General features: G+C 43.1%; 1 protein-coding gene across 1 annotated transcript in view; it reads left to right on the top strand.

Annotated features, from left to right (window-relative positions):
- dync1h1 (dynein, cytoplasmic 1, heavy chain 1) overlaps positions 1 to 22,310 on the top strand; it is a 44,126-nt gene that overhangs the window by 5,885 nt on the left and 15,931 nt on the right. The window contains exons 9-48 of the mRNA XM_084044219.1: positions 139 to 561; positions 788 to 967; positions 1,122 to 1,271; positions 1,567 to 1,713; positions 1,924 to 2,064; positions 2,251 to 2,427; positions 2,555 to 2,665; positions 2,784 to 2,903; positions 2,990 to 3,229; positions 3,332 to 3,487; positions 3,633 to 3,746; positions 3,949 to 4,059; positions 4,227 to 4,436; positions 4,686 to 4,832; positions 4,940 to 5,106; positions 5,306 to 5,479; positions 5,946 to 6,300; positions 7,053 to 7,247; positions 7,736 to 8,018; positions 12,020 to 12,120; positions 12,324 to 12,483; positions 12,728 to 12,968; positions 13,198 to 13,381; positions 13,725 to 13,937; positions 14,089 to 14,327; positions 14,494 to 14,650; positions 15,002 to 15,226; positions 15,408 to 15,638; positions 15,972 to 16,112; positions 16,363 to 16,596; positions 16,818 to 17,024; positions 17,627 to 17,748; positions 17,925 to 18,090; positions 18,336 to 18,499; positions 18,681 to 18,810; positions 19,240 to 19,373; positions 19,593 to 19,707; positions 19,792 to 19,953; positions 20,475 to 20,689; positions 21,171 to 21,375. Of these exons, the coding sequence (XP_083900345.1) occupies positions 139 to 561; positions 788 to 967; positions 1,122 to 1,271; positions 1,567 to 1,713; positions 1,924 to 2,064; positions 2,251 to 2,427; positions 2,555 to 2,665; positions 2,784 to 2,903; positions 2,990 to 3,229; positions 3,332 to 3,487; positions 3,633 to 3,746; positions 3,949 to 4,059; positions 4,227 to 4,436; positions 4,686 to 4,832; positions 4,940 to 5,106; positions 5,306 to 5,479; positions 5,946 to 6,300; positions 7,053 to 7,247; positions 7,736 to 8,018; positions 12,020 to 12,120; positions 12,324 to 12,483; positions 12,728 to 12,968; positions 13,198 to 13,381; positions 13,725 to 13,937; positions 14,089 to 14,327; positions 14,494 to 14,650; positions 15,002 to 15,226; positions 15,408 to 15,638; positions 15,972 to 16,112; positions 16,363 to 16,596; positions 16,818 to 17,024; positions 17,627 to 17,748; positions 17,925 to 18,090; positions 18,336 to 18,499; positions 18,681 to 18,810; positions 19,240 to 19,373; positions 19,593 to 19,707; positions 19,792 to 19,953; positions 20,475 to 20,689; positions 21,171 to 21,375 (7,347 nt within the window). The remainder of the gene's footprint in view (positions 1 to 138; positions 562 to 787; positions 968 to 1,121; positions 1,272 to 1,566; positions 1,714 to 1,923; positions 2,065 to 2,250; positions 2,428 to 2,554; positions 2,666 to 2,783; positions 2,904 to 2,989; positions 3,230 to 3,331; positions 3,488 to 3,632; positions 3,747 to 3,948; positions 4,060 to 4,226; positions 4,437 to 4,685; positions 4,833 to 4,939; positions 5,107 to 5,305; positions 5,480 to 5,945; positions 6,301 to 7,052; positions 7,248 to 7,735; positions 8,019 to 12,019; positions 12,121 to 12,323; positions 12,484 to 12,727; positions 12,969 to 13,197; positions 13,382 to 13,724; positions 13,938 to 14,088; positions 14,328 to 14,493; positions 14,651 to 15,001; positions 15,227 to 15,407; positions 15,639 to 15,971; positions 16,113 to 16,362; positions 16,597 to 16,817; positions 17,025 to 17,626; positions 17,749 to 17,924; positions 18,091 to 18,335; positions 18,500 to 18,680; positions 18,811 to 19,239; positions 19,374 to 19,592; positions 19,708 to 19,791; positions 19,954 to 20,474; positions 20,690 to 21,170; positions 21,376 to 22,310) is intronic.

Raw genomic sequence — 22,310 nt, 5'->3', positions numbered from 1 at the left:
TGATGCCATTTGCTTTCTGGTCCTTGTCCTTTTTTGGACAATATTATTTATAGCTATTAACTTAAACACACCATTTTGTTTCCTACCATCCTCCAATCCATTGTAATTGTATTTAATCTATTCTATTTTGTAAATCAGGTACAGCAGCGTAACCTCGGCGTGTCTGGCCGCATCTTCACCATCGAGAACAGCCGTGCTCGCGGCCGCGCAGGAAACATGCTCAAGCTGAAAGTAAACTTCCTCCCAGAAATCATCACCCTTTCCAAGGAGGTCCGCAACCTCAAATGGCTGAGCTTCCGTGTTCCGCTGGCTATCGTCAACAAGGCTCACCAGGCTAACCAGCTCTACCCATTTGCCATCTCTCTGATCGAAAGCGTGCGTACGTATGAGCGCACGTGTGAGAAGGTGGAGGAGAGGTTTTCCATCTCTCTGCTGGTGGCTGGGCTGAAGAAGGAGGTTCAGGCTCTGGTTACTGAGGGCATCGCCCTGGTTTGGGAATCCTACAAGCTGGATCCATATGTCCAGAGGCTGGCTGAGACGGTCTTCAACTTCCAGGAGAAGGTTTGTGTTCATAGCTTGGGTCAAATGTTGGGAATTTTAAGTCTTGAGTAGAGTCCTGATCAAAGTATTAAACGAAAGTGTTTGTTTATCGGTGACCAGTAACATTTACATGCAGCCGAGATATAGACTCATTGAATTGCAATTTGAGTACCAAATAATAATGCTTTTATCCATGATGTAATCATCTGTATCAATCAAACATTGAAAATATAATTTCTCGTTTCAGGTGGATGACCTGCTGCTGATTGAGGAGAAGATCGATCTGGAGGTTCGTTCTCTAGATACTTGCATGTTTGAACACAAGACCTTCTCTGAGATCCTCAACCGTGTTCAGAAGGCCGTGGACGACCTCAACCTGCACTCCTACTCCAATCTGCCTATCTGGGTCAACAAACTTGACATTGAGGTCAGCCTGAAAGTGATCAGCCCATGACAGTGCATGCTAAAATATTGTGGTACAGTGGTATATAACACACTGAATGAAATCTATCTTCAGGTGGCTTACCTACATGTGTCAGAAGCATTCAGTTAAACTTAGCATAATTCTTTTCTCTGTGTAGATTGAGCGCATCCTGGGAGTGCGCCTGCAGGCCGGCCTGAGAGCTTGGACCCAGGTACTCCGAGGCCAAATGGAGGACAAGGCCGATGTGGATATGGATACTGAGGCCCCACAAGTCAGCCATAAACCTGGAGGAGAACCCAAGATCAAGGTAGCCTGGAGTGGACATCAGTTCCACCATGTTTATCTATGTCGACAAATTTGACAATAACATCTAAATTAGTAGGACATCATGACATTTCATAAAGAATGTGAGACATGGCAGTAGTTGTTCCATCTTGGCAGACACATAAACATGCTGAAAAACAGTCTTTAGATTGGTTTCATGTACTATTATCGCAAGGACTGATTATAACAATTGAGCGCAAATAGAACAACTTGAACTTGAATCTATTCAGTATGGTCACAACAACAGTCTCCTGACGGTTTTGATCACTGTCTTCCAGAATGTTGTCCATGAGCTTAGGATCACCAACCAGGTGATCTACCTGAACCCACCGATTGAGGATTGTCGCTACAAGCTCTACCAGGAGATGTTTGCCTGGAAGATGGTCATCCTCTCTCTACCCAGGATCCAGAGCCAGAGATACCAGGTTTGGGGAGTTAAAGACTATTGTGAATTCTTGAATGATCAGCTTTTGAGTTTGGCTGTGCATCGTGTGATCAGCAAGGAAGGAGAGATCCAAAGAGCTTAAATGGTCATAAGATGCATAGATATACAGACTATTGAATGAATAATGAAGAAATGGCGGTTGCAGTGGTGAATGGAATTATCAAAAGTCTTTCTACCATTCATTCATCAGGTGGGAGTCCACTATGAGTTGTCAGAGGAGGAGAAGTTCTACAGGAACGCCCTCACCAGAATGCCTGATGGTCCTGCTGCCTTAGAGGAGGCCTACAACTCGGTGGAAGACAACGTCGGCGAGGTGGAGCAGTATGTCAAGGTAAGGAAACAACAAGTACTTTAAGAGCACAAATGGTCAATGTCACTGTATCTTGTAGTTGTACTGTCTATTTTGTTATGTTTTATAATGATTTCTTCACACCATTCTGTGTGTATCAATCCCTGATGCATTCAATAATTATGATGTTGTTCCTTATCAATATCTTTGTTTTTTCACTACCACTAGGTGTGGCTGCAGTACCAGTGCTTGTGGGACATGCAGGCTGAGAACATCTACAACCGTCTTGGGGAAGACCTCACCAAGTGGCAGGCTCTGCTCGTCCAGATCCGCAAGGCCCGTGGAACCTTTGACAATGCAGAGACACGCAAGGAGTTTGGACCTGTGGTCATTGACTATGGCAAGGTAACGATGACTGAACTAACAACGTTTTACGTTTTACATTGTTTAGGGTTCTACACTTGAGCTCTCACACATTCCTTTATGTGGTCTTTTATTAAATGCTAGTATTTATACTTGTTCCTGACTACAGGTCCAGTCCAAGGTGAACTTAAAGTATGACTCCTGGCACAAAGAGGTGCTAAGCAAGTTTGGTCAGATGCTGGGTAACAACATGCAGGACTTCCACTCCCAGATCTCCAAGGTAAACTAAATGTGTTTTGTAGGACTGGAGAAGATTCCTGCATTCCTGTTTGTATCATAGTTACATTGATTGTAATAATTCAAAGGAAATCAACAATGTCCTTTTCTACTCTGTCTAGTCTCGTCAAGAACTGGAGCAGCACTCTGTGGACACAGCCAGCACCTCAGATGCAGTCACCTTCATAACATACGTCCAGACCCTCAAACGGAAGATCAAGCAGTTTGAGAAGAATGTGGATGTATGTGCAACTCCTGCTTTCGTACAACTGCGTACCTTCCTGATAGACCAGGCTCAGGATCATAAATATCCTTCTCCTTTCCACAGTTGTTCCGCAATGGGCAGCGTCTGCTGGAGAAGCAGCGGTTCCAGTTCCCTCCATCATGGCTCTATATCGACAACATCGAGGGAGAATGGGGTGCCTTCAGTGACATCATGAAGCGCAAGGACACTGCCATCCAGCAGCAGGTGGCCAACCTGCAGATGAAAATTGTCCAGGAGGACAGAGCAGTAGAGGGCCGCACTATTGATCTTCTCTCCGACTGGGAGAAGACCAAACCAGTCGCTGTAAGACAAAAGGACATCACAGATTGCTTTTGACACATGAAGAAAAAACTTTATTTATGAAATGTAGTTCACTGTCGTGTTTAACTGACTTTGTTCCAATAGGGAGGTCTGCGTCCAGAGGAAGCCCTCCAGTCTCTCACCATATATGAGGGCAAGTTTGGCCGTCTCAAGGATGACCGGGATAAGTGCTCCCGTGCCAAAGAGGCCCTGGAGCTCACCGACGCCGGCCTACTCAGTGGCAGCGAGGAGAGGGTGCAGGTAACATTGGCGCATGGGCAATGCACAAGAACTGTTCATGTTGCACAACCAAGTATTTGTGTGCCCGGTACATTTTATTATCTTGTCTACAACAACATACAGTAGATGGCTTTACAACCAAGGCCTCTGTTGCCTTACCTTGTAGGTTGCGCTGGAGGAACTGCAGGACTTGAAGGGGGTGTGGTCGGAACTGTCCAAGGTGTGGGAGCAGATTGACCAGATGAAGGAGCAGCCATGGGTGTCGGTTCAGCCACGCAAGGTAACACAGACATAAACATGCAGCGATCAGATCATCCGGTGGTTAAATCTGTCCATGTCTTATGACTTTTCGAAGTCAAAACAACTACAAGTCTACAAGCTCACAACTTGTTGTATCGTGACACATTGTGAGCTTGTAGATGGGCTATTTTCAAAAACATTTTGATCAGGGTTTAAGCAGTTAATGTGTTCTGTATTTCTAGCTTCGTCAGAGTCTAGACGGCCTCCTGAACCAACTGAAGAACTTCCCTGCAAGACTACGGCAGTACGCCTCCTACGAGTTTGTCCAGAGACTGCTCAAGGGATACATGAAGGTCAGACTCCTCCTTCCTTTCAAACATACTAAATACACCAGCAAGAACAATTATACATCTATTATTGATATTTATAGCTAATGGCAGAGTTCAAAAACAAATATTGAATTGCTGTCTAAAGGAAATACTTTGGTTATTTGCTATAAGTTCTGTATTACTTTTCTCAGATCAACATGCTGGTGATCGAGCTGAAATCAGAGGCTCTCAAGGATCGTCACTGGAAGCAGCTGATGAAGCGTTTGCATGTCAACTGGGTCCTTTCAGAACTGACCCTTGGCCAGATCTGGGATGTGGACCTGCAGAGGAATGAGATGGTGGTGAAGGATGTTCTCCTGGTGGCCCAGGGAGAGATGGCTCTGGAGGAGTTCCTCAAACAGGTAACAAGCAAAATATCCTCTAAGGATCATGCTTTTGTTGCAGTAAAATGCTGCAAGTGAAAGAATGTTTTATCATGAATTCTGTGCATGTTTTAGTGATGAGGCCTTGGATTACCCTGGGTAGTATGTAGGTATAAGCCAGTAGACTGGTTCTGTCATACTGTATATTGTTTAGATTGTTTTTTTTTAGACCTGGTGTTTGACAGTCTTTGAATTGTATTCCTATGCCTCTCTCCTCCTGGTTCGCAGATTCGTGAAGTGTGGAACTCGTATGAACTGGACCTGATAAACTATCAGAACAAGTGCCGTCTGATCAGAGGCTGGGACGACCTCTTCAACAAGGTCAGGGAACACATAAACAGCGTGTCTGCCATGAAGCTGTCCCCTTACTACAAGGTCAGTACAACTGTATATAAATAAAAAATGGCATCTTTCTATTTTTAGATATTTTTCATATCAGAATAAGATACCCAACTCTGTCTTTCTCCTTCTCATCTTGCCAGGTGTTTGAGGAGGATGCCCTGAGCTGGGAGGACAAACTGAACCGCATCATGGCTCTGTTTGACGTTTGGATTGACGTCCAGCGTCGCTGGGTCTACCTGGAAGGCATCTTCACCGGCAGTGCTGATATTAAACACTTGCTGCCTGTTGAGACTCAGAGGTTCTCGAGGTAATTGGAGGACCCAGGCACACATTGCCATTAACTGTAAAAAAGCCCAACACAGTCTCCTACATCTGGCAACATGTTGTTAAATGGAATTAATAACACCACTATTTATATATTGGTCAAATAGACCGCAGTAATAATTATAGTATAATTAACAACCACTATATCATTTGACTCTAATCTGACTGTCTTTATTCCCCAGTATCAGCACAGAGTTCCTGGCACTGATGAAAAAGGTGACTAAGTCTCCTCTTGTGATGGACGTGCTGAACATCCAGGGAGTGCAGAGGTCCCTGGAGAGGCTGGCTGACCTGCTGGGCAAAATCCAGAAGGCTTTGGGAGAATACCTGGAGAGAGAGAGGTCCTCATTTCCCAGGTAGGTTGTCAATACTAGGGAAATGTGAATAGTTATGAAGGTGCAGTAAATATGATGAGCCTTGTGAAAGGCTTGATAAATATCAGTGTGTAAATTGAGTATCCTGAATCACTCTTGAGATTTCCAGTCTTATTAATCCATCCATTCAACCATTGACTGATTTATTTTTATTATAACATTTTTTTGACTGATTGTCACAGCTTACAGAAAATGATAAACAGTGATAAAGAAACCCTTCAAGTTTTCTGAAAGAAAACAAACGCACAAGATAAACTCAAACCTTCCCAACCCTCTCTCAAAAAAGTACATTGACAGTAAATGAAAAGGTGCAAAGAAGAGGGTAAAAAGAGGGGAAAAAAGGAAAAAGCAAAACACCAGCCAAAAGAGTATCGGAGTAGATGACATGACAGCATATGTGATAACCATTGACTGATAAACATTGTTCATGGACTTCTCCTGCCCCCAGGTTCTACTTTGTGGGAGATGAAGACCTGCTTGAGATCATCGGCAACAGCAAGAACGTGCCCAAACTGCAGAAGCATTTCAAGAAGATGTTTGCCGGGGTCCACAGCATCCTGCTCAACGAGGATAACACCGTGGTGCTGGGATTCTCTTCCCGTGAGGGCGAGGAGATTCTCTACAAGTCACCAATCTCCCTCGTTGATCATCCCAAGATCAATGAGTGGCTGACGATGGTGGAACAGGAGATGAGAGTGACGCTGGCCAAGCTACTGGCTGAGTCAGTCACTGAGGTCACCTCGTTCAACAAGGGCACAGCCGTCGACTTGACCCAGTATATTGGGTGGATCGATCGCTACCAGGTATGTAATGATCAACCTGTCTAGGCACAGATTACTACTGAAAGATTGTATCCCTTCTCAGTCCTGCTTGTCATCTTGTTTAAAATGCTGCATTTCCAGTTATCTTTCTGTAGACTCTTAATAAATAATTTTCAACCATTTTCAAATACCTGTTTGTAGATATGTTCTAACTATTTACTCACAGATGACATGCTACAGATGTCTCTACAACAACATAACTGTAGTAATGTTACATATAGTTTTCAGTTCAGTACCCACAGAGGCTGTCAAACAGTGGGTATTTAATGGCAATCTATGTCATTTACATGGCTGCAAAAGTAAATGAACAGGCCAATGACAACCATAAACATGTCATGTTTCAAAAAGGAAATATCTTGTAGTCCCCCCCCCCCCCCCCCCCCCCCCCCACAGACAATGTACTAAATGTAGAACAGATATTACGCAATCACCTTAGACCTCACCATAGTTATTTCAACTTAACCTTACCAGCAAGTGTGATGGATCTAGGCCGAGATATCAGTCCTACCATGCACAATTTAAAATTCCTAGTATAACTTTGTTCTTTTTTTCCACCAAAGTAATTGGTTTCATCAGGTGAGATGATTTAGTTTTGCTCTGATTTCGATGTAATCCTCCCTGAGTAGATCACTAATTGCTGAAGAACTCATGTTCTTAACGTTTTTGTGCTCATCCCTAATATGTAGCCAAATACTGACAACCTTCCACTGCATCCATCTCTCTTCTCTCAACAGGCCCAACTTGTGGTGCTGTCCACCCAGATTGCATGGTCTGAGAACATCGAGTCGGCCCTGACCACCATCTCTGGTGGTGGAGACATGAAGCCCATGCAGGATGTGCTTTTAAACGTGGAGGCCACCCTCAACATGCTGGCTGACACCGTGCTAATGGAACAGCCTCCTCTCCGCAGGAGGAAACTGGAGCACCTGGTCTGTAGATTGAGATGATTGACAGATTTCTTCTAAATGTATTTGGCAATGTTAACCCATTAAGACTTGAGGCCAATTCTACAAATGTCTACAGTTTTCTGAAAGAAAGGTGTATGTTGCTATATCAGTGGTTCTCAAACTTTTTCATGTCAGGGACCCCCAAAATGATATGCATTTGCCCACAGACCCTGAGAAATATTTTGTTCCAGGGACCTCCAGAAGCAAAGATTTTAGTTAAAAATGTATATATATATTCAAAGATGTGCACACATTTTCACGAATTAAAAAAAATAGCAGATCTACAAGCTCATAGCGCGGCACAAAGTGTCGCGCTATGAGCTTGTATATCTGCTATTTTTTGAATAGCCAAAGTATTAAAATTACACGGATGCTTTCCCGGTTTTGATGGGTTAAGTTCTGGAATGAAAGCTAAGTATTGTCTTAATAAAACACCATTCTATCTCTCTCTCTCTCTCTCTCTCTCTCAGATCACAGAGCTGGTGCACCAGCGCGACGTGACCAGGAGGCTGATCAAGAATAACATTGACAATCCCAAGTCCTTCGAGTGGCTCAGCCAGATGCGCTTCTACTTTGACCCCAAGCAGACGGATGTCCTGCAGCAGCTGTCCATCCAGATGGCCAATGCCAAGTTCAACTATGGTTTTGAGTACCTGGGCGTCCAGGACAAGCTGGTGCAGACTCCTTTGACTGACCGCTGCTACCTGACCATGACCCAGGCCCTGGAGGCCCGTCTTGGAGGATCACCATTTGGTACGTAGATGGAAGCACACGCACGCACGCACGCACGCATGCACGCACACACATACTGTACAACATCTTTATTTGTGTTCACATTTAACAAGAAATTCTTGAACACAAACAATAGTAGATGGACAAACTTGGTAAACTCAACAATAAGTGTTCAGGATACAGATCACGGATACAGGAAGCATCGTCTCCTCCATATGTGGTGACTGCTAATTATCACAGTACACTGAACAGAACAGAATTTCACTGAACAGAATTTAGCCAATGCCTTAGCTCTTGGCTTGGGCATTCCTGCAATGTGCAGGCCTCTCACAACAAATTTATGAACATTACAGAGGCTTCCAAATATGAACGCAAGCAGTTTACATGTGTAACCAAGCTGTATAATAATATTAAAGAAATAATATAAAGTAATATAAAGTATTGTTTGTGAAAACAAAACCGACATGGTTAATGAAACGACACAAATGGCGCAGCCAAAACATAAGACACACAATGACAGTTAGTGGATTATGTTTGTCTACCCATTACAACAACAATAATAATTCCCTTTTACAGTATATAGCACTTTTCAAAACACAGTTACATAAGTGCGTCATGAAACAGGATAAAGTAGAAGAAACATAACATAGAAGAGGTTAAACAAAAATGAAAATGGACAATAAAATAACATAATATAGGATTACATTTAATAAAGTATGAATCAAGGTTATTAACTAAAACGAAATAACGAAAACTAGAATTGGAAAAACTAACTGTAATAAAGGCTTTAATAAAAAAGATATTTCATACATAAGCCCAATATTTTGAGTGGATATGAAATCTATCCTCAAATGTTTTTTAGCTGTGCTAGTTTTAGCTTTGGATACATTTTAATGGTATATGGTTTTATTACACAGTACTGTTTTTGTATCTCTTATCTGTTTTTGTACTTTTTTTTGTATCTCACCCCTGACAAATACCCATTTTACAATGAAATGAAAACTAAGTAGAAACTAAGCTAGCAAACCTACTTTAAAGACAAATTAAAATCAAACTGAAATTGGAAAACAAAATTGAATGAAACTAAAAACTAATGAAAGATCCCACACTGTGATAGCCATAGTATAAATTAATATAGCTGTAACTAATTGTAATTACAAGATATGTCTAATTTTAAGATTAAAGAGTGTAATACGGAAGTAAAGCAGATCGGGTCCTCACTGGTTCATATAGGTCAATCAATTTCAGATTCACTTACCCGAGACCCGTGGCAATTATAATAGTTCTGACCTGGGGTTTTCGGTTCCGAGTGATCCCGTGTAGACCTCTAATGCAGGGCAGTTTGTCAGTCTTTTTGCAAAGGTACAGTAGTGGCTGAATCAACCCAGTGAGCACAGTAATGGATAGCCATATTGATTGAAATAAAATAAATGAAACTGAGTGTACTTGACTGACATAAATGGCAAGACTAATGCCCCAAATAAAGTAAGTCGCCAGAAATGACACCATGATCAGGCAGATGATAATGAAGGCTTTCTTCTTCATGCTGTCGTCACTCTCCCTCCCCATCTCCCCTGGCATGGGCTGTTTCAGAGCCCTGAGAATGGTGAGGCTGCACAACAGCATCACTGACATTAAAACAAGGCATTGGGCAAGGTAAAAATAAGTTCCTAAATCGTGAATTAAATACGCCAACAGGATGTTTAATAGTGAAAGTCCAATGATGACTAACCAGGCCAACACAGAGCAAGCCACCCTGTACCTGAGGGGTTTGTACTTGAGGAAGAGTACTGGGTGAACCACTGCCAGAAATCTCTCTACGCAGATACAGCTCTGGATGACGGGACGTCCAGTTAACAGGAAAGCAGAAGTCAAGTAGCGTAAGGGGTGATATTGGACATTTTGGAAGAAAAGAAGGGGAAAACTGAACAAGCTGAAGAGGATCTCACATACACTCAGATTGAGTATGAAGATCTCTGTGGCCATTGTACCAACTGGTCCGGTTAATACCAGCCACAGAATGCAGCTGTTGATGGGGACTCCCAGGACCATGTAGATTGTTGTGCTGGTGATGTGTAAAATGCCCACGATGCTATCGCTGGAGGACTCATTTGATGTGTTCATTTTCCTGGCAGCTTCGATTTGAATGCGCTCTCTCTTTTTGTTCAATATCTTGGAGAGACGGTCAAATGAACAGGCAAATAAAAGACAGACAGAGACAGAGAGAGGAACATGGTGATAATACACACTTTGAATAGCAAAAATACAACGTAATACTAATCAAAATATCTCCACATTAATACTAATCAAAACAACTGTACCACATAATGCTAATCAAAACCTTAATACAAACATAATATTTGCAATCAGACCTTGAGCTGTGAAGTCCTTGACTCTGTGTGCTCTTCACACATGCAATGTACCACTTTTTAATGTTCTGCAGTGGCTGGATATGCAAATAGTTCTCATATTCTGACAGGTCAGACAATGTTCATCCATCAGCAATGTGAAACCCTAATCAATCAGTCACGGCCGTCGGCCGTGAAGCCGACAAATGTCCCACGATGATAAGTTGAAATAAAACGGATGAGAGGGACATGTAATTGGAGAAAAACTGAGATGCCTTGACAGTTTTAAACATTATTGGAGACTTCCACATTATTCAACATTCAGATTTTGGTCAAATATTCTTGCAAGTTCTGATTATTTAGATGCAACACACCCAGAGCAGAAGGCACAGAAAATGCCATTTGAGCAGTTGGCACAACAGAGTTAAAGCGGAAAATTACATTTAATCTGTTCTTGAGCTTCTTTGGCTTGTTTTCTTAAAAGGATCCCTGGCTAATAAGACAAATATGCCTTAACCCATTTAGACCTGAGGCCGATTCTAAAAACGCCTTCTAAATCCTGAGTCCTGACCTAAGTTTTCTGAAAAACTATTTATTTATTAAAAAAAAAAAAATGTATATTGCTATATACAGTACATAGCAACAACTACCCCAAAAGGGGTTCCTGGATTGAAAGGTTACATATAGGGGTTCCCGGTCTAAATTAGTTAATACATTATAATTGCCCTCTATAACTAAAATGTAAAATTAAAAACACCTTAAATATTTTAGAAATAGTTACATTTTTACTTAAGGGGACAATGCCCGTCACAAGTTGATGATGTCATTTGTCCATGTGTGGTCCAGCCCTATGGAATGCTGTTAGCATGTCCTAATAAAAAAACAACTTAATACTTTCTAAGGTTAATATGAACATCAAAACAACATTTTATTAGCATATGCATGCCATACATTCCATAGGGCTTGACCACACATGGACAAATTACATCATCAACTTGCGACGGGTGTTGCCCCCTTTCGAAAATAACTAAAATATTAATATTAATACAAAAAATAATGTTATAGAGGGCAAGTATAAAGTATTAAGGCATATTTGTCTTATCAGCCAGGGATCCTTTTATTGGTTCAGTATTTATTATGGATGTGACAACATATAAGAGTCCCAGTTTCAACCCTGTACACAGGGAGTATTAGGCCAGCTGACACAAACACAAACAAAGGAGCCACAGAATCAGTTAGTCAAATGGAGATGGTGTGTAGTGTATACTGCAATGCAAAAACGCACAGTGGACAATGATTTATATCCCTGCCTGTCAACTTCATCTAAATCAATGAATAAGTGAATGAAGCACATGACACTTTTTTTCCTGAAGGCTCCCATCCCCAGATGTGTACTGTTCATGTGACGATATATCTTTAAAACTACTTAATTTTAGTGCTCCATTGCACAGTAGAGCACAAATCTCGACACACAAAAGAGTTGTTGGGGATAGGCCTTTCACAATTATTACATAATCGCAATTATTTGAGATAATAGCAATTATTTTTGCATAATCATTTCCATGTTGAATAATTGTCATATGTTCAAGCGTTTTCAAAAACAGTGAAATAATAAAATAAAAAACATCATCCTTTGCCTACTTAACATTCTTTTACCCTCTGTCCTTCTCCCAGGTCCTGCCGGTACAGGAAAGACTGAGTCAGTGAAGGCTTTGGGACACCAGCTGGGACGCTTTGTCCTGGTCTTCAACTGTGATGAGACCTTTGACTTCCAGGTACACACAGCTGTATTCATGCAAGACGTTTATAGGCCACCCTGTGAAATTTACAGACATTAAGATGTATACAAGAAAGCCATGAGATGAACAGAGCAGCTATGTGGCTGCACTGGATTGAGTTCAGTCCTCTCTATTCATTATGAAGGCCCTACATTGCTTTTTGTTTGTGATTGTAACGTCCTGCTCTTCTTTCTCTTCAGGCCATGGGTCGTATCTTCGTGGGTCTTTGTCAGGTGGGAGCTTGGGGCTGCTTTGATGAGTTCAATCGTCTGGAGGAGAGGATGCTGTCTGCCGTCTCCCAACAGGTCCAATACATCCAGGTGGCCTTGAAGGAGCACAGCAATGTCAACAGAGACCGGAGTAAGTACTGAAATACACGTTACTTTTGTGTGCAATGTAATCCAGAGCGCAAAATAGGGTGATGTTAGTGAACCATTAGAAATTATCTGGAATGAATCAAATCCTTCACTCTTTACTGGAGGGCATGCATCAATCCACAGCCCCTCTCACCTATCCCTGTTAAGCGAGGAGTCTCATCCACTCCAGAACTGCATAATGTGATGATGGTACTATGTTAATATCTGTGTTTGGTTTTCCTTCCTAGGTGCACCAATCACCACTGAGCTACTGAACAAGCAGGTGAAGGTGAGCCCAGACATGGCCATCTTCATCACCATGAACCCTGGCTACGCCGGCCGCTCCAACCTGCCTGATAACCTGAAGAAGCTGTTCCGCAGCTTGGCCATGACCAAGCCCGACCGCCAGCTCATCGCCCAGGTCATGCTCTACTCCCAAGGCTTCCGCACGGCCGAGATCCTCGCCAAGAAAATTGTGCCCTTCTTCAAGTATGTACTTTGTAGATCTTGGTAGTGCTTTGTAGATCTTGGTAGTATAAGTAGTAATGCGTATGAGGGGTAGAACCATAGTGCTGCTCATTCAATGTTCCTGTTTGTTGTATTATCTTCTATGAATGAAACCCTAGAGCACCAAGACCAGCATTAGAATGTCTTTCTTCCTAATAGAAATTATTTGCATTGTAACTTGCATTGGCACTTCTCCCTTGCATTTTCTCAGGCTGTGCGACGAGCAGCTGTCATCCCAGAGTCACTACGACTTCGGCCTGCGTGCTCTCAAGAGTGTGCTGATCAGCGCTGGCAACGTGAAGCGTGAGCGCATTCAGAAGATCAAGAGAGAGAAGCGCGAGCGCGGGGAGGACGTTGACGAGAACGAGATCGCAGAGAACCTGCCTGAGCAGGAGGTAACCAAAAAAAACAAATAATGATTTGCACAATGAATCCTCAAATCCGTTCTTTTATTTTTTTACTTGTCTGATCAAAAGATGATGTACTAGTCTAGAATAAGTGCTCCCTGGAGCACAGGCCTCCACCAGGTCAGGTAGGTTATTGTGGGCCAGCAATGTTTGGAATTGGAAAGATTTCGGGCAGAGGTTCTGTGTGTGCACAGTTTCACATCGATTGGGCCAACGGTGCCAGAGATTAGCTGCTCACGGAAACGGACGGACAGGGTGCAAAACATAGTCTCGGCCTGGCGGGGTCAACAAGGAAAAGTTGATTGGTCATGCTGCTTTGTTCTCTGTTTAGATTCTGATCCAGAGTGTCTGCGAGACCATGGTTCCCAAACTGGTGGCTGAGGACATCCCTCTGCTGTTCAGCCTGCTGTCAGATGTCTTCCCTGGAATCCAGTACCACCGCGGTGAGATGACTGCTCTGAGAGAGGAGCTAAAGAAGGTCTGCGCAGAGATGTACCTCACCTATGGAGATGGTGATGATGTGGGCACGCTGTGGGTGGAGAAGGTATGTAGCCCATGTTTTCTGATATATCCGGTATCATTTGAATATTTAATATAAAACAGTGTGTTTTGCGTGTTTATTTCCTCTAATGTTATCAAATTGTCTTTCATTTGTATGTATTTCTTAACAAAGTGCCATTCAATGTGTCTTCCAGGTGCTGCAGCTGTACCAGATCACCCAGATCAACCATGGTCTGATGATGGTGGGTCCTTCAGGCAGTGGTAAGACCATGGCCTGGAGGGTTCTGCTAAAGGCACTGGAAAGGCTCGAGGGACTCGAGGGCGTGGCCCATATAATCGACCCTAAGGCCATCATCAAGGATCACCTGTATGGAACCCTGGACCCCAACACCCGCGAATGGACCGATGGCTTGTTCACACACATCCTCAGGAAGTGAGTTCTTTTGCACATGGGCTTTTAGCTGCACTCGGATCACCTCGTATGACAATTGTTGACCAGCAGCCAGGAGGGGTCAAATAATTACTATTTCTGCAAGTACCAGTAGGACAAATTTGCCTTGACTTGTAACCTACTTGTTTCATTATGCTCTAAAACCCAGAATCATTGACAATGTGCGTGGTGAGCTGCAAAAGCGCCAGTGGATCATCTTCGATGGTGATGTTGACCCAGAGTGGGTTGAGAATCTTAACTCTGTCCTGGACGACAACAAGCTGCTCACCCTGCCCAATGGAGAGCGTCTCAGCCTTCCGCCCAACGTAAGGAGATCTCGACTCCTCATTTCACCTCATGGTCTTTATGATTAGCAAATAAGTGGAACTCAAATAACGGATAATTGACAATTGATGATGCCTGCAACATGGAAGAACTAGGGATATCATAACATCAGCAAATCGACGTTGAAACTGTAATTCTAGTGTACAAACTTAGATTCTAGCTGGTGCATGACAAGTTGCATGACATTTGAAGTGTAGGCTACAATCCTGGGAACAATGCAGACGTAAAACTTTAAATTCCACCATTCCATAGCAGTATTCCTTTGGATCTGCATGAAAGAGATCTTGTTTTTCTTGTGTTTATTAAATGTACTCGGCTTCTTCTCCTCACAGGTACGCATCATGTTTGAGGTGCAGGACCTGAAGTACGCCACCCTGGCCACCGTGTCTCGCTGCGGCATGGTCTGGTTCAGTGAGGATGTCCTCAGCACTGACATGATCTTCAACCACTTCCTGGCTCGCATTCGCAGCATCCCATTGGATGAGGGCGAAGACGAGGCTCAGCGCATGAGGAAAGGAGGAGAGGATGAGGAGGAGACTGCATCACCTATGCTGCAGGTGCGTTTGTGTTCCTAGTTTGGTCGTACCTTTTGAAAATAACATTATGAAAATAACACGTTTTGTTTTTATCTTGACAACAAAAAGAGAACGTTTTCTCCTGCAATGACATGCCCAAAACATGGATGCTAGATTGAAATTGTTTAAGTCTAGCCTAGCTATGCTCTCCTTGAACCTCCAGATCCAACGAGATTCTGCAGCCATCCTACAGCCTTACTTCACCTCCACAGGGCTGGTCATCAAGGCCCTGGAGCATGCCTCCAAGCTGGAGCACATCATGGACTTCACCCGGCTGCGCTGCATGGGCTCCCTGTTCTCCATGCTGCACCAGGCCTGCAGGAACGTCGCACAGTATAACAACAACCACCCTGACTTCCCCATGCCCAACGACCAGCTGGAGAGATACATGCAGGTACTTGAGATGTGCCTAAAAGATGTTCTGTTCTTTTTCTTTTTTAAATAAAAAAAATATATGTTGTTATTCATTTTATTTTATTTGCATATTGTATATAGCTTATAGCTTCTTTATGCTCTTCTTTATATTTTGGGTAAATAAGTTATAGTTATTTGTAAATGTTTATGCATTTGCTTTGACTGTAATGCACGAAACTCATGTGCCTTAGTTAGAATAGAAATAATAACTTTACTTTAACAGTAAGTATTAGTTGCTGTTACATAGTGCACCGCTGGTCGGAAGTATCCAAAGCCACCAATGAAACTCAACTGTATTGTTGTATCTCTACAGAGGTATCTGATCTACGCCGTGCTCTGGTCCTTCTCTGGTGATGGACGGCTGAAGATAAGGGCGGAACTTGGAGAGTACATCCGTCGCATCACCACGGTGCCACTCCCCTCTGCTCCCAATGTTCCCATTATCGACTATGAGGTACAAAGGCATTCAAAATTTTATTCTAAACTCTTAAGGAAAGACTACATTCGATGCTCTTAAAAGGTTGTAATCAAAGTGATAAGCCATTGCAGCATCTTTTGTTTTACAAAAGAAAAAACTAACCCGATTGGGATTTTGTTCTTGGCAACTATTATGATGTATCATTCTTCATATATTAATAAATCAGCTGCAATAAAACAAAAACTGTTCTACTTTGGAGTTTGACATGACCTCCTTCTGCTCCCAGGTGTGCATCTCAGGCGAGTGGCAGTCATGGCAGGGTAAGGTGCCCCAGATCGAGGTGGAGACCCACAAGGTGGCGTCCCCAGACGTGGTGGTTCCCACGCTGGACACTGTTCGCCACGAGGCCCTGCTGTACACCTGGCTGGCCGAGCACAAACCGCTTGTGCTGTGCGGACCCCCAGGCTCTGGAAAGACCATGACCCTGTTCAGCGCTCTCAGGGCTCTGCCTGACATGGAGGTGAGAGGAAGACCATATGAAAGATGTTCAAATTAAGCTAATTTCGTATCCCATGCTCTAGCCAGGCCTCAGTGAACCTAGTATATAGTTGTATATTCGCTACTTAATCCTAGTACTAGTTTTATTCTATCAAATATTAAAGTACCGGTAACTTTTCACTTAGTAAAATAACTTATGATTAACGTTTTTAAATTATGTTGTCACTTTCTCTACTTTGCCAGGTGGTAGGTCTGAACTTTTCCAGTGCCACCACCCCAGAGTTGCTACTGAAGACCTTTGACCACTACTGTGAGTACCGCCGTACCCCCAACGGCGTAGTCCTTGCCCCCATCCAGCTGGGCAAGTGGCTGGTGCTGTTCTGTGACGAGATCAATCTGCCCGACATGGATAAATACGGCACACAGAGGGTCATCTCATTCCTCAGACAGGTATAATGTCACACACACAGTCGATACACTATTTTTGTTATATTTTAATGCTAGTCTTGCATAGCAAGACGATCAGAGATCTCCACCTACTGATACCAAATCTAAATTCAATGTAATAACAGTGGGTAAAACCAAACCAAACAAACCTATGCCTACTGCTTTGAAAACTAATCCTGATACTGTCCCAATATGAAGGACCGCCATGAAGTCTTTGCATTGGTGCTGTGGTGCTGTTATTTATTTATTTATTTCTGAATTGTTTCCACCCAGTTGTAGCCTGTTCATTGACTTTAGATGTCACCGGATATATCAGTAGGAAGAGATCTCTGATCGTTTGAATTTTATTATTATGTATATTCTCTAAAGATTTTTTTTTGCTTTTTCCTTTAGCCTTTATTTGATAGTATACAGTAGACTGACAGGAAATGGCAAGAGAGATGGGTAGTGACATGCAGCAAAGGTCGTCGGGATCGGGATACGAACCCGCGACACGCTGTATTACACTGTAGCTGCATTAGCAGCCTAGGTGCCCGGACCGCTACGCCAGCTGTCTGGGCCCTGATCGTTTATTTTAACTAATCCTTGTTGTGTTTTCTCTGCAGATGGTCGAGCATGGAGGGTTCTACCGCACATCCGACCAGACTTGGGTCAAACTGGAGAGGATCCAGTTTGTTGGAGCCTGTAATCCTCCCACTGACCCTGGCAGGAAGCCCCTAACACACAGGTACAGTAGGAGGCGACAATGATGCATTTGAAATAAAATGTATTTTGTCTATTAGTGCCATACTTCCTACTTTTTTTAACTGAAACAACTAACCTCAAAAGATAAATCAAATCAAATGGATCAATGGGGGGAAAAAAATAAGTTTGTCACTGAGCTGTGTGGTATGCATTATGCAGGTTCCTTCGTCATGTCCCTGTGGTGTACGTGGACTACCCAGGCCCCGCATCGCTCACACAGATCTACGGAACCTTCAACCGTGCTATGCTGCGCCTCATTCCAACTCTACGCACCTATGCAGAACCACTTACTGCTGCCATGGTTGAGTTCTACGCCATTTCTCAGGTAACACGCACACAACTTATCTGTTGCCCTTATCCATATTGTCCTATTTGATCATGTCCCATATCCATATTTTCCTATTTTTGGTTAAAGTATGGTTAAAATAAATCAAATCAATTTTGTATTAATACACATAGCATTGAAAGAGTAGAGTCTACATATATTTCCCTATATTGTCCAGTAGTGAAGTGTTCTCTGTATACTGTTTTATATCCTTGTAATCTCATCACCCTCTTTTATGCCTACAGGAGCGTTTCACCCAGGACATTCAGCCACACTACATCTACTCCCCCAGAGAGATGACCCGCTGGGTTAGGGGTATCTTTGAGGCCCTGCGGCCCTTGGAAACCCTGCCTGTGGAGGGCCTCATCCGCGTCTGGGCTCATGAGGCTCTCCGCCTCTTCCAGGACAGGTAGGTTAAAGCGTGATTGGTACCAGTGGCTGCCACGAGAACCGACTGCCGTGACGGTAATCTCAGATTATATTCTGAAAACCGGGGTGGTTTGAAATATTGTAAATCTTTCAAGAGACTGTAGCTCCATAAACACTGTGAACAATTTATCGACAATTTGGCTGACGGTAACTTTCTCCAGACTGGTTGAGAATGAGGAGAGACGGTGGACGGATGAGAACATCGACATGGTGGCTCTGAAACACTTCCCCAACATTGACAAAGAGAAGGCACTCTGCAGACCCATCCTCTACAGCAACTGGCTGTCCAAGGTGAACAGCCTACAAACATGACATAACATTCCAAATGGCTACCATTTGGAGAGCGAATGGTTACACTAAGTTTTAGGTTGTGCAAGTTTATATTTAGGGCTGCAACAGTTAATCAAGCTAATCATCTTAATCAATAATACAAATAATAGACTTAAAGAGATTGGCAAGAAAGCAGATCTTCACGCTCTCAATGCAATGCGTTGTCAGCTTGTAGATTGTCTATTTCTGCGTGGCACTGTTGTACAACAAGTGTTGGATTGTAAAAAATATATATTTTGCATTGATTTGTTGAAAAAAAATAATCTAAAAAGACACGCTTCTTGATTATTCGATTCATTGAAAAAGTAATCGCTAAGAAGATAATCGGTAGTTGCAGCCCTAGTTATATTCATGTGATTCACATTCTTACTAAGCATCTTCTCCCTGCAGGACTACATCCCAGTGGAGCAGGAGGAGTTGAGGGACTACGTGAAGGCCCGTCTAAAGGTCTTCTACGAAGAAGAACTGGATGTTCCTCTGGTGCTGTTCAACGAGGTGCTTGCCAATGTGCTCAGGATTGACCGGTGAGGAACAATTTCCTGCCTATGTTACTGTTTGCGGTCTAGCATGGTTCGAGAATTGAAATAAGTCTTGCGGTCATAAAAATTGGTGATTGCCTTTTGTTATGGCTGTAAACATGAATCAAAAATTTTGGTTATCGAGTCGATCTCGAGTTAACATTTTGTAATTGACATTTTTGTGTTGAGTCAGTCTAAAGTGCATTTCCTTTTTTGCCCTTCTAGAATCTTCCGCCAACCCCAAGGTCATCTCCTTCTGATCGGTGTGAGCGGAGCGGGAAAGACCACCCTGTCTCGCTTCGTAGCCTGGATGAATGGACTAAGCGTGTATCAGATCAAGGTTGGTATCCTGGCTGTTATTTAGGTCAAAACCTGTACTTGTGTGATTCCTTCTATGGACTGAGCAATGTTTGTGTGTGTTTAGGTGCACAGGAAGTACACAGGAGAGGACTTTGACGAGGACCTGCGTACAGTTCTGCGTCGCTCCGGTTGTAAGAATGAGAAGATTGCCTTCATCATGGATGAGTCCAACATGCTGGACTCCGGCTTCCTGGAGAGAATGAACACCCTGTTGGCCAACGGCGAGGTAACATGGTGTCATTTTCATTTATTTCACCTAGGCAAGTCATTATTAAAATGGTGAAAATTGTATTGACTCCAATTTTGGTTGATCTGTGATATCACACTGTTTGAAGCTTGATAATATACGTGTCACGGGGAAGCCCATGCCCTATAGACTAAAGAGGGAACACACACGCAATTATTAAGAAACACCAAGCCGGTTTGTTCATTGACATGAGTATGGCATGTTGTTCATCATCCTCTGTACTGCCCGATGCATTTTAATGTTTTAAGCATTTCTGTGTATTGAATATGGTAAGTTAATCATACTAGTGATCACCTCACCTGTCTCTCCTCTGCAGTGCTGACATTCCTCTATTGATTGGGAGGAAGGTGTCAAGCGTTGTAGAGGAGGAGGGATGTTTATTTATACAAGACAAAACATGATAAACATGAACGGTCTTGTGAAGGAAGACTGTCAGCCCTCTGTCACATGTGTGTAGTGGTGCATTACTCCATTTTGACATGTTTGCGTGCATCCCTCAGGTGCCTGGCCTGTTTGAGGGAGATGAGTATGCCGCCCTGATGACCCAGTGTAAGGAGGGAGCCCAGAAGGAAGGCCTGATGCTGGACACCCATGAGGAGCTGTACAAGTGGTTCACCAGCCAGGTTATCAGGAACCTCCATGTGGTCTTCACCATGAACCCCTCTTCAGAGGGCCTGAAGGACAGGGCTGCCACCTCACCTGCCCTATTCAACAGGTACCCCCCCCCCCCCCCCCATACTTGCTCCAAGTTACAAATGGATAAATGAAGACAAAGACTTTCACTGTGTAGTCACTATATGATGTGAGTCTTAACCCATTAAGACCTGAATAAAATAAAATAAATCCTAACAATTTTCTGAAAAGGGTATGTTGCTATTTCAGTCGTGCTCAAACCTTTTCATGTAAAGGACCACCACAATTATATGTATTTGACTGCGGACCCCCCATCTCAAAATATATTTTTCCAGGGACCCCAGAAGCAAAGATTTGAGTTTTAAAAAATCGCTTTAAAGAATATATATATATATGTATACAAAGATTTGCACACATTTTCACGATTTTCAAAAATAGCAGATCTACCAGCTCATAGTGCGGCACGAAATGCTATTTTTGAATAGCCAAAATCTAAAATGACACGGATTCTTTCCCGGTTTTAATGGGTTAACTGATTCCAACGCCTTCTCCTCCTGTGCCAGGTGTGTGCTGAACTGGTTTGGTGACTGGTCAACAGAAGCCCTTTACCAGGTGGGTAAGGAGTTCACCATCAAGCTGGACCTAGAGAAACCCAACTGGAAGGTGCCAGATTACATGCCCATCATCTATGACAAAATGCCCCAGCCACCCACTCACCGTGAGGCCATCGTCAATGGATGTGTGTTTGTACACCAGACACTGCACCAGGTAGGACTCTTTTAGCCATTTATTGGCTATAGATAATGTTGTATATATGATTAGGTTAATATATATGGTTTCATGATGTGACATGTCTTTTTGTGCTATGGGGAAGAAATAGTAAAATGCGTTTTTTACTCTCCGCCAGGAGAGTATTGTTATCACTGCGTTTTCACTTTCTAAACATGACACACCGATTGGTCAAGCCTCACGTGACACGTGAAATACTGTGATCTGATTGGCTAGTGACGCCACCGGGCCTATATATACATGGCATCACTCTGACAGTGTCTCCGCCACTGTCAGAGTGAGGTAAGACGGGAACCATGAAATGGCTGCATGGCTGATACATAATTGGCAGATAGGACAGATAGGACATTTATACAGACAGGAGGGATAGGACACTCACACAGACAGAACGGAAGAGGACACTTACCCAGACAGGTTGGATAGGACACTTACATATACAAGAGGGATAGCGACCTATAAATACATGTGTCACTGTGATAAGCCAGATTCCAATACCGAAAATCCGGCCACTAGCTCACTCCCAGACCTTCGAACCGGAAGTAGTCAAGTAGTCGCGGTCCAATTGTTCCTATCTGTCTTATTGGACAGATAGGACAGATAGGACACTTATATAGACAGGAGGGATATGACACTTACATAGACAGGACGGATAGGACAGGAGGGATAGGACACTTACACAGAATGAACGGAAGAGGACACTTACCCAGACAGGATGGATAGGACACTTACATATACAAGAGGGATAGCGACCTTCGCGACCTTCGAACCAACACAAGTCTTCTGGCGGAGAGTTGTGCTCCGAGGAGCACTTTTTCTAGTTAAGTATTGATTTACTGTATACATGTATAAATAAAGCTTTACAAATAAATCATGATCATGGTCTCTGTTAATATGCAGTATGTACACGAGAGGTG

This window comes from Gymnoscopelus microlampas (genome assembly GCF_963454915.1).
Source record: "Gymnoscopelus microlampas genome assembly, chromosome: 20".
NCBI lineage: Eukaryota > Metazoa > Chordata > Actinopteri > Myctophiformes > Myctophidae > Gymnoscopelus > Gymnoscopelus microlampas.
The sequence above is the reverse complement of the archived record's forward strand: the minus strand, read 5'-3'. Positions and strand labels throughout refer to the sequence as shown.